The 10997-nt window shown below is 40.2% G+C and overlaps 1 protein-coding gene across 6 annotated transcripts in view; it reads right to left on the reverse strand.

Moving 5' to 3' along the window:
• The window catches only part of LOC116253370 (probable transcription factor KAN2), a 55225-nt gene extending 45290 nt beyond the window's left edge, over positions 1 to 9935 (reverse strand). Inside the window, exons 1-8 of one of the 6 annotated variants that reach the window (XM_050077673.1) lie at positions 9237 to 9935; positions 8876 to 8952; positions 8064 to 8109; positions 7762 to 7912; positions 6513 to 6576; positions 5874 to 6320; positions 4918 to 5523; positions 1422 to 2842 (exon numbers count right to left, since the gene is read on the reverse strand). In XM_050077673.1, the coding sequence (XP_049933630.1) occupies positions 6228 to 6320; positions 6513 to 6576; positions 7762 to 7912; positions 8064 to 8109; positions 8876 to 8952; positions 9237 to 9786 (981 nt within the window). In that variant the 5' untranslated portion in view covers positions 9787 to 9935 and the 3' untranslated portion in view covers positions 1422 to 2842; positions 4918 to 5523; positions 5874 to 6227. Of the gene's footprint in view, positions 1 to 1421; positions 2843 to 2870; positions 5524 to 5873; positions 6321 to 6512; positions 6577 to 6640; positions 6990 to 7761; positions 7913 to 8063; positions 8110 to 8875; positions 8953 to 9236 lie in introns of those variants that run through there. The other 5 variants (XM_050077674.1, XM_050077675.1, XM_050077672.1 and 2 more) reach the window with 5 other exon arrangements.
• Positions 9936 to 10997: the final 1062 nt, after the last annotated feature.

Consider the following 10997-nt stretch of genomic DNA (forward strand, 5'->3'; position numbering starts at 1 on the left):
ATGCAACCAACAAATTTATTTGTCTAAATGAAACCTTTAGTTAGGTTGAATTGGCCTCATCAAGGGCGGAGCTAGAAATTTTTTATAAAAGGGACCGAATTAAAGTTTCTAAATTTTGACATGAGACAAAATATAATTTTTCAAAATTTTTATATGTGACAAGTAAAATTTTCTAAAATTTAGACTTATTTTTTTTTAAAAAATTTGAAGTGGGACTAGAGTCCATGCGGCCCTCCTGGCTTCCTGGCTCCACCCCTAATTCTGATCAAATCAAAAACCGTAGCATACTAGCTTGATTCATGCGCACATATGAGAATGCCACGCATTATTTGTTATTAAATTTTTTAGTATTTCAAAGGTTCTCTATTTTAATTGATTATATGCTATTTATTTATTTGAAAAATAGAAACAATAATAGATTTTACCAGAACTTGATATTAAATAAGTTCTGGGATTTGGTACGAGTGCTTTGGCTTCTTTATTTGTGCTGGACATTAAAAAAAAAAAGAATGTGGGTCCGTGGGGACAGTTGCCCACATAGGCCGGTGGAAGAGGAAGGTTTAGGGGTCCGTACCTCCAACTAAAAGTCCAGAGTCCAATCCCTACCTTAAGACATTCCTAACTTATTTTTGCTTCATGAGAAAATCCCATGTGGCTTCTTGCCTTTCCTTTTTCTTTATTTTGTTTTATTTATTTATTAACTTTTAACTGGAAGGAACCACACCGGATCAAGAGACTGTGTCGCTCCAATGACATGTTTGAAACAGTGACTTGGCAAGACGTGAGGTTTGAGGCCATTTATTTTTGGCCACCGTGTTTGTTTGAAGTGGACACAATGTCTCGAACATTATGCTGAAAAAAAAAAGGAAATTAGGGCATGAATTATTAACATCATGACCAAAGTGCTGCCATGAAAAATGTGTTACTGATATATTCATAAAATATTTATTTATTTAGATAATCTGTTTTTTCAATGTCTACCCTTAAGAAGGTCATATATGTTTATGTTTCCAAGGTTTGACTTCCTTTGAAGGCTTGATAAACTTAAAGACATAAAGTACTTTTTTCAACTTAAACATTCTACTTACCACCATTTGCAATTCAAAGAAGTAACATACAAAAGCAGTATAGCTACAATGGGATTCGAACCTTGGACACATTGAATGTAAGCCACATTGCTGCCCAATTACACTATATTCTTATTTATTTAAGACAAGTTTTTTTATGTTTTTCCAACTTGATAATATCTTTTATTAGGTGAAGTATTTTGTAGACACAGCAGCCAATGAAACCCTTTCTTCCAAGCCTTGAATCAAGTGAACATAATTTTTTTTTTTGAAACTGTTCATTATCTCTCAAACAATGGAGATCTCAACAAATCATTGAGGCGCAATTTCGTGGCCCCTGTGTTCAGACTCACACAAATATTTGGTCCAATATATACGGTCCACTCAAGCCTTGGGCCACATTGAAATATGCAGATCATAAATATGTTCCTTGGCTACATTAATGGATACGCCAAACTTACTACAAACTAAAATGTAACCAATAGAAATACCTATCTAAGAGTGTCAACTAACCACCACCCATATGCTTTCGTTCATCCATGGCTCCCCCACCTGCTTTCATATAACTCTGTAGAAGCCTTTGATGAAGCAGTATGCCTTAACTCAAAGGTCATCCATGGCCGTATTGACTTAAATACAACAAAAGCTGCAGTGATTATTTGACGAAGAAGAACACTTAATGTACCATAACAAGATGGAGCCGATCGATGGTTTTTGACTTGTTGAAAAAACCCAAACATTATTTGTGCTTATAGGAGAAGAAGAAGAGGTAAAAGCAGAAATTTACTTGTAAGATCATGTGCAGTTGATGAAGAAGATTAAAAAGAAGAAAAAACAAAGCATATTTGCAGCTGAGAGCGGCAGATGGCTGAAATGAGGAGGAAAGCGTTTGACAACGGAAGTCAAGAGGAGGCAATCGGTAGCCTCAGAAGGAGCAATCCCTGTTGGCAGTGATGAAGCAGAAGGAAAAACTGAGAAGGAAGAAGAGGAAGAAGAAGAAAGTGTCTCGCCAAGGAAGGCGAATAGAGGGGCCTACGACAAAAAGGGAAGCTATTTTCTAAGACAAACGCTTTAGATGGACGCTAAAGCATTAAGCAGAGACCTGGGATACGTGTATGCAAACTGTGTTTGATTTTGTTTTCTGAAAATGAGACAAGCTGGCCTAATTTTATTGTCTAAGACAGGTTCTCACCAGTAAGCAAACGCGTCCTATGACATGACTACATAATGGTCAAATGAGATGGACGGATTGCAAAATTTCATAACTGAAAGTAGTTCTAAATAACTTCCATGCATGCAGAGATCATGTTTCAAAAAAATAACCCCTCCTCTTTCTCTTTTCCTTTGCCATGTAATGTTGGTTTAGCCTGCCATAATCATAGTTACCTCCTTAGTAGCATAAAGTTTAATGAAAGCCTCATGAAGTTCAAAAACTTACTAAAACAAGAGCTTCGATCCAGCAAATGCCCAAAATGGGGTAAAAACTCATAATCAGTTGTCTACTTGCAGGGTGCCCCCAAATTGTACTAGTTTCTTGGGTTCCCTTGCATGTTTCTATTAGCTGCACAGCCCAACGAAGTTATCTAGAACACAGCCAAGAGAAGATATCGATACTATATTAAAAGGGTTTGATTTATTTCAACCATAAAACACTTGGACCCATACAACTAAATTAACCACAAATTCCAAAACTGACGCAATGTCCAGATTGGCAATGTTCATCCCTCACAAGACTGAGGTCGTCACTCCAAGAGCCAAAATCTATCAAGAACTACCTGTAAAGATCGAAAAAATGGTAAGAATTCCTTCGAGTATGAAAAAATTCAGCCATGAATGAAACATGACCCAACAAAGTAATATTTGATTTTGTAAAACAAATGTCTTCAAATCTTAATACATATTACAGTTACTATTCATTAATAGAAACGAGGTGTACAAAACCTCCAAAATTTCGTAGACTTCCAACTGTGGTTCTCTGACAATGTCATGGTCATCGTGCCGAGCAACAACAGAAATCTCTGTGGCCACTCACGGGTAGAACAGAACATATCTTCACCAGGCGATCCAACAGATCGATGGTAACCTGCAGTGAAGCCTTTTGGGATATCCAAGATTGCCGTTGCAGCAGCAGAATCTCTTTAGGAACCCGGGGTAAGGGACCAAGAGACGCCTTGCTCTCCAACAAAAACAGCAAAATCCTGGGCCCTTGTGCTGCACAATATCCTCTGGGCCCTCTAGTGCATACAGAGGAGTGTGCGTCAATAGTGAGCTCAGGTGCACCACTACCTCTCGGGACGAGACCAAATACTGGGTAAAACACAAGCTCGCATTGCATGTACGATTACACAAAGTCCTCGTTTCGCCTTCGAATTTCAAATGTGATGGTTTCTCATCACTAGACATTGTCTATTACCTCTCACAGAAAGCGCCCTCAGGCTCGGTTTCCCCAAACAAAAGCAATAAGTCATTTTCTAACTTAATTTAGTGTCAACAAGGCAAAGTCGAAAAGACATGCATCAATACAAAGTATATGACATTAAAAAATCTCAAATAATAATATTGTAATAATTGTATAGAAACAAGAGATTTCCAAAGCCTTTTTCTCAAACTTTAAATAAAACTAAGGGTAACAAAGAGCAATAGTGCATAACATTACGTTTTCCATTAAAATTACAAACAAATATCAAAAACCCTCATTTGGCAATTTCTAAGAACTAGGAGGTACTAATTCGTAATTTCGTATGAAATCTCCCACTTTTGCTGAAATTTACTTTCGCAAGCCTCTTTATGAAAAAGTTTTCAGCAAAAATGCTGTGGCATGAATTTTTAAAAACTATAACACCTTTTTTGAGAATTTCTCTAATAAAGTGGACCAATTCTAAAATGATTCAACCTTGATTTAACATCAAACCTCGTTTTTCTTTCATTTCTCCGCTTGGTTTTCTCTCCCCTCACTAGAGCGCCTCCTTCTTCTTCTCATTCGACCGACGGTGGAGCTTCCACCGGTTTCCAGAACAGAAACCAGAGAGAGCGATCTCTCCTTCTCCTGCGAGGTCCGGAGTTCGGTTCCACGCCGCCGCGCCACCTGCCGCTTGGCACCTTCAGCTGCCGCTGTTCCCTCTCTGCCCCCTTTCTCAACACTGTCACAGTGAGAACGACGACCTCCCAAACCCAGAGCTTCAATGGCATCCTTCTCTGTCTCCATCTCGCTGCAATAGGGAGGAACCGGCGGATGAAGAGGTGTGACAGGGGAAATATGTACACTCAAGGTCGGGTTCTTTCCTTACCCAAGTCGCCTCTCTGCTACCTGCATGAGGAAGACGACTGGTTTCCAATCGGGCGGGCGATTGCCTCTACTAGTTCGTTAAAACCTTCTGTATTTCCTTACTCTCTTGGGTTTTACCCTAAGTCGAGCAGAGCAGCCCATGCCCTCTGTCGACAAGGTGTTGCATTCCTTTTTTTTTTTTTGTATTTTGTTTGAAATGTTATAATGCAACCCTAATCTAATATATGCATGCTCTGTTTTAGTGTTGATTCTAGACTGGTTTCTCACCGATGGAATAAATAAAGAAAACGAGGAGGAACAACTTAACATAAACACCAAAGAATTTCACTACCCATCATGGACGAACACGCCTCACACCTCAAATCAGTATCCAGCTTGCTTTAAATCTAGAAAATCAAAGATACTAGGACGAAGAGCACCAAATATCGTTCCAAAATAGAACGCATCACACGTCTATTTCTTTTTAGGGGTATAGATACATAGATTCACATGCATACGTACGTATCTATAAGAACTGAAAATATACGGGCTTCATGCTACAATCATGACTGAAAATTATCATACCTATCAATCCGAGATAAACTTCCAACCACAGCCTTCTTGTGCTTTCGGTTCCTTCCCAGCAGCCACCAATCGCAGAAACAAAGGTCTCTTCCTCACTTTCTCCTTCTTTGTCTTAAACTCTCTCAATCTCTTTGTTGGACGTACTCCTCTAATGGTGCAGTAAAAGAATGGTTTTCCCCTTTGCAGTTACAACTTTATCCTTATCTTTAAATGATAAACTTAACAGTTTGAAATATCATTAGGAATCATTTGATCTTTTATTTGATTCTTTCCCAATTTACGTTCCAAATGTTTTAAGGAAACTTAAAAAAAATTGTGGGTCTTACAAACTTAATATTCACATGTCAACAAAAAAAATCATAATGATTAAAAAAAGATAGGAAAGTCTAAAATAATGAAATCATTAAATCCATAGAGAGGTGTAGATCACCTGTATCTCTCCAATGACAGCCAAAAAGCAAACATCTATAAGGACGACATACGGCAAATGCTTTCAATGCATGATTTCTGTGCTCGTAAAGTCCAAGCAGCGCGGTCATGCCCTGGTACGGTCGAAGCTTCTGCTCCGATGGATAAGAAGAAAGATGTAGGACGCATGAACGCCTTCTGAAACGATGAATGAGGAACGAGAAGAGACGATAAGCATAAACTTGAGAGTGATTAATGCTGAACAACAGAGACCATGAATCAACCAGGCTTTTCCCCAGCTTTTTCTCTTTCTTTACAGGAGAAAAAACACACACAAATCAATCAGCTCGCTCGTCAGGCACCGTTCTTTTTCGTGCAAGTTCTTTTCTTACACGCACACACTCTCTACAGATAGATATGTATATAAAGATGGGAACATGATTAGCAAGGGAATTAAAATCAAGATACCCGATAATTATTTATCAATGGTAAAGCTGCTGCAGCTGTCTGAAAAGATTACAATTACCAAGAGAAAAGATGGAACTTACTTTGAGGCGCTTTATCATGAAGGGACGGTTTGATCTGATCTTTCCTTTGTCTTTCTTCCTTTTCTTTATATCTCATGCACGTTCCATTCGATGCTTGCATGGAAATTCTCACAAAATCAAAGCACAAACCTTTTTTTTTTTGTTTCTTGTTTTTATGCCCATTAAGTTTCAAATGGGCATGCACATACATAAACCTCAACCCATCATTAGCATTAGCAAACCATCTCTCTTTCTCTCTCTCTCCCCTCTTCATGACTTTTCTTGTTCGTTTCTCTGTTGTGCTGGACCTTGCTTCTCTCCCTCTCATTTCCTTATAGAGAAACCATAGAAATCAATGAACATTTTCCAAACGAATCAGTCAGGTCTTCCCAAAGTAAACTCTAGATTGGGGCTTTTGTTGTTTGCTCCAGAGATAGTGGTAGAGCTCTCCGGACTGCTGCTTTTTTCCTGTGAAGATGCATATTAATTTCAGTAACAAAGTTACAGCTCCATATTCAAAGTTGGACCTATATGAAGAATATTAAACGTACTGCTCCCGATTCTAAATAAAAAGGTACTTCGCCATTTTCAAATTTTCTGGGTGTTGGTCTCTAGACTCGTGCTTTCGCTCGAATAGTTTGGTTGGAAGAAATCTTGTACCTTTAAAGGAGGCATGCTAGACTGAGAATCCACTGAACCTGCACCGTGCACCCAAGCTCCCCTACTGCAAACAAGCATTCAAGAGAGGGAAAGAATGATGCCATCAGTCAAAGCAAAAGGGATGCTGCAAAAGAGAAATTAAAGCAATGGCTTTTACTGTTAAATTGATTTGAGCTTTGATCATGCACCGAGTGAACTTAACAAAAAGGGCCCCATGTGATGGTCTCCGTAGTCTCATATCAGTTCATTACAGGAAATTGCATGGAAGCTGTATGAAGCTCTTGCTCTTTAGCTTCCACAGTCAAGAGCTTTCGTGGCTCTTTTGGATGCTGTGTCTTCCCTTTTTATCATCTCCTTGAAAGCAGTTCTTTATAAACAGAAATTTTTCCCATTCTGGGATAGATCTCACCTTGTTGATCTTGAATCCAGAAATGACTGATTTGTCCCCTCCTTTACTTATTTCAATGCTGCCACGATCTAGGACACAAAGAACCAAAGCTTGATAAGACAAGACTCTTTGATTCTTGCTTTTTTGGTCATCATCACTGCCTGTGCTCCCCATACGAGCATTGGCTTAATAAACAAAAACTTTTGTCGATTCGGGTCTTTCTTTTGCCTATTTTAGCGCCACCATGCAGTCCTATTTATTCTACAGTCATGCTACGGAAAGAAACTAGGCCACAATACGAGAGGAGGCCAGGATAAGGCACATCTCTTGAATGATAATAAATTCTTCATGAGAACTTTATTCATTTGTTTATATCGAAAAAAATATGAGCCTGTCATCATTTGCACTCATGAAGACAACAGAAGCTCTTACGCACTCTTGCGAAGTGATTAAATCTCTTTGCAGGCCTTTCTAGTGTGTTTCATTACGTTTTTTTTTTTCTTGTGTAAATTGTTATTTTTCATAAGAGAAAAGGAAAAGGCAGCCGTGAACTGAACCGAAACTTTTCTGCGATGAATGCTAGAAAAAAAAAAAAACTCTCTAAATAAACCAATATGCAGAATACATCAACGTCAAATATCCCAACCAAGAAGCAATGAAACGAATCAGTCGGTTGGAAACTTTCATCGTTCTATTTTGTACTAACTTCTTCTATCTCTTTAAGAACCTTTGTAGAACAAGAGGATGGTCGTCTACTCGTCTTCCTTTCTCTCATCTTCTGCAGGATGGCTTGTTCTGTCTAGTTTTTTAAGTACTAAAAAATCAGAAAAGGAAATGGAGCAGCGAGTGAAGAAGTTTCACCTAGAAGAGTTGCTCCATAAACTTTGATGCAGAAAATGGGGATCCTGTGCTGTGCTAGAACTCATGTAATCTGCCGTTGACGCCGCGTTTCCTGGTGGAAGCTCATCACAGATCTCACCACCATGGCCTGTTTCAAATCCTTCCTGTTGTCCTGAACCAAGAATAAAAAAATGACTACCATCGATCCTTTCTCATGCACATTTACCGCAATGTACACTACGGAGAACACCCCAAAAGATGACAAAAATAAAAAGAAGAAACTAAAGGAAGAATTCGATATGTGAGAATGCAGAAAGTCTTGCCTGACGATACAGCAGGCTTGTCAGTAGTCTTGACTGTTCTATACATCTGCAGGAAAAGAACCCCAATTCCGATAATATTAGTTTAATAGAGAGTGAGAGAGAGAGAGACAGAGAGAGCGAGAGCGAGAGCGAGAGAGCATTTCTCAGATCCACAAGAGCTGCAAATCAAATATTTATTAAGAAACATTCCTAAGAACAAGAAAGAGAAAAAGGAAAACAGAAATTGCTCACGAGCGATCGGTGTGGTTCGCTTTCAGTTAACCATGAGTTTACATCTGGTCAGCATGAAGGAATATATCATTGTGCAATGATGGCCAACTTTTTCTCTTCCCAAAAGTAAACAAGAAAATTTCGTTTCCTTTTTAATCATGTCTTGATTATATTTTTATGATTGAAACTGTTACACTCCTAGAAAACCGTTCACATTTTGGACCATTCACTTCTCAGACTCAGACTGCTCAGTTTCTCTTGGATCAGAGCCATCTCAGTATCTGTTCTCTTGCCATCCTTCTCCTGGGGCTTCTTTCTCGTGTCCCTAAATCTGAAGCCCAGTGAGAACACAAAAGATCCCCGTGCTTCTAGGTGGTTTTGAGATGCAGAAAACAAATAATGCTGAAATCTTCATGTTCGTAGCTTTAGAATCTCTACTTTGTTTTATGGGAAGCAGACAACTCTTTTAACAGTCTACCGTTTGATGTTTTTCAGCTCAAAACTGAGTAACCATGAGTTTTTGTTTTTTCTTTTTTTTATGGCGGTGCAGCTAGAACCGTACCAGTAGCCACGGACCAGAAGCTCAAGCAAGAGTGAGATACCTGCAAATGGCTTTTCACATGTGCTAGAGTGAGATCCTTCACATCCATGAGCTCGAGAACAGATTTTGGTGTTGCTCCTTTAGAAACAAAGAAAGTAAATTATTTTAGAAGAAGAAAACGAATAACTTTGATCCACAGCTTAGATATAATGAAGAAAGAAAGCTGATCAGACACCAACAGATAGCAACAAGGATTCTCGATCACAATTAGGTCTCTATGTATCATCTGTGCAGGAAAATAAACCGTTGGACACCAACTGCGTCATCGGCTGTTGTTGCTCGCCAAGAAACGGGAGTCCTCCTAAGCTGCAGATGACTATCAAGATAATAGCCGCAGAACGAGAGGTCGGTGGCTGGCTTACTCTCATGGCCTCCCAGGAGCTCCACGGCGTGGACGAAACGGGCGTGGAGCGAGCTCGTCCACCGCATCCGCGGCGCTCGCAGGCTGCGCTTCACCGGGAACCTCGCCGCGATCCTCGATCTGAACGTCCCAACGGCCGGACATGGATACGGAGGAGTGGAGGAATCCGACAGGATGGTCGGATTGAAGCTCTCGGAGGGGAGGAAGGGAAAGGAGGGCGGATTGTAGATGGGCACACCTCTTATAGGCCTGAACCTATAGTCGTGAACGTAGTGATGGCCGGAGTAGTGATGATAAGCCCTGGGCTCCATGGAATCATTGAAAACTCTCGCCGGGATGGCGCCGGATTCCGGAAGCGTGGGGCAGGCGAGGGAGAGGTCGAAGAAGGCTTCTGGTTTGATGGGGTTAAGCCGATTGGGGTCGAGTGACTGGTACCAGAAGCCCACCTGAGCATCTGGGTTTGAAACATTCCTCCATGTGGAGGCGGTTTTGGGTTCAGGAGGGCTAATCTGGAGGGACAAATCAGGTGGTGGTGGGTGGGAGAGCTCCATTGATGAGAGCAAAGGGAGATAGAACCAGCAGGTGCTGGTTGCTCTGCCTGTGGACGGTAGGCTTTCCGGTGACGGACTGATGGTTGAAGTGGTTTCCAGGAAATTTTTTTTCTCGCTTTACATACAGAGATCAGAGAGAGAGAGAGAGGGGGGTGGGGGGGGGGGGGGGGGGGGGTGGAAGAGGAGAGAGAGAAAGAGAGAGAGAATTTTTTGAATTCCTTGAGCACCTTAGTTGGTGTAAGAGTATATAGAAGAAAATGACACTTACGGCGGCTACAGCGGAGAGATGTAGAAAGGATCTCTCTGTAAGGCACAGGGAAAGGGAAAAAAGAAAAAGGTTATCAACCAGAACATGAATTATTCATGTTGATGGGAAAATGTGGCATCCCATAGGAGTACGTGTGGCTGTAGACGGAAAATAAAAGGAAGAAAAAAGTATAAAGAAATGGAGAAATATCCCCCTCTTCTTTGTATTTCAGACAAGAGGAAACCTCTCTCTCTCTCTGTGGCTGAATGGAAAGCTGTATTGCCTTTTTAACTTTGTGGGTTTGACTCAACCAGTGAACAGCAACCAACCGCAAGCTATTGTTCTTCCCAGGAAAAAGATTATCAAAATAACCTCTTCTCTTCTTAGACAGAATTTTTTATGTCCCTTTGTTCTTTTATGGTTAAAATGACAGGAAATCTTCAGTTCTTCATTTCATCAATGATTTTTCATGTTTGGTTTTCTGCCAAACCCTAAGATGTAGAAATAATATCCTGACTAACATTCTAGACGCACAAATGTGTGAAGAATTTTATTTCAGGTGGTGGGACACATTTCTCTGTCTATTTCTTTCTCTGCAGCATTACTGTGAGATCTGGGAAATGATCATCTGCCAATCAGATAGCACCGAATGCCAAAGATATTTTCCATCTGAAAACTGTCAAAGGAAAAAAAAAAAGAAAGAACAAAAACATATTTCCATTGGCGACAAATTTTACCAAACTCCAGAGTCCAACATCGGAAACAAAGGACACTTACAAAGTATGGGGAAATTTGTAGAGGCCATAATCATTGTTTCGGTTGGAAAAAAACTCCTGTACACAATAGCATCTAGAGAGATGGAGGTCAAAGGACACATTTGTCATTCTCTCTCAACATTGCCAGTGTTGCCTAGAAACATGTGGGGGTGCCTAGAGGGAAGGATCTTGCTAGTCTTTCTTAAAAG

The sequence above is a fragment of the Nymphaea colorata genome, chromosome 4 (genome assembly GCF_008831285.2).
Source record: "Nymphaea colorata isolate Beijing-Zhang1983 chromosome 4, ASM883128v2, whole genome shotgun sequence".
Classification (NCBI taxonomy): domain Eukaryota; kingdom Viridiplantae; phylum Streptophyta; class Magnoliopsida; order Nymphaeales; family Nymphaeaceae; genus Nymphaea; species Nymphaea colorata.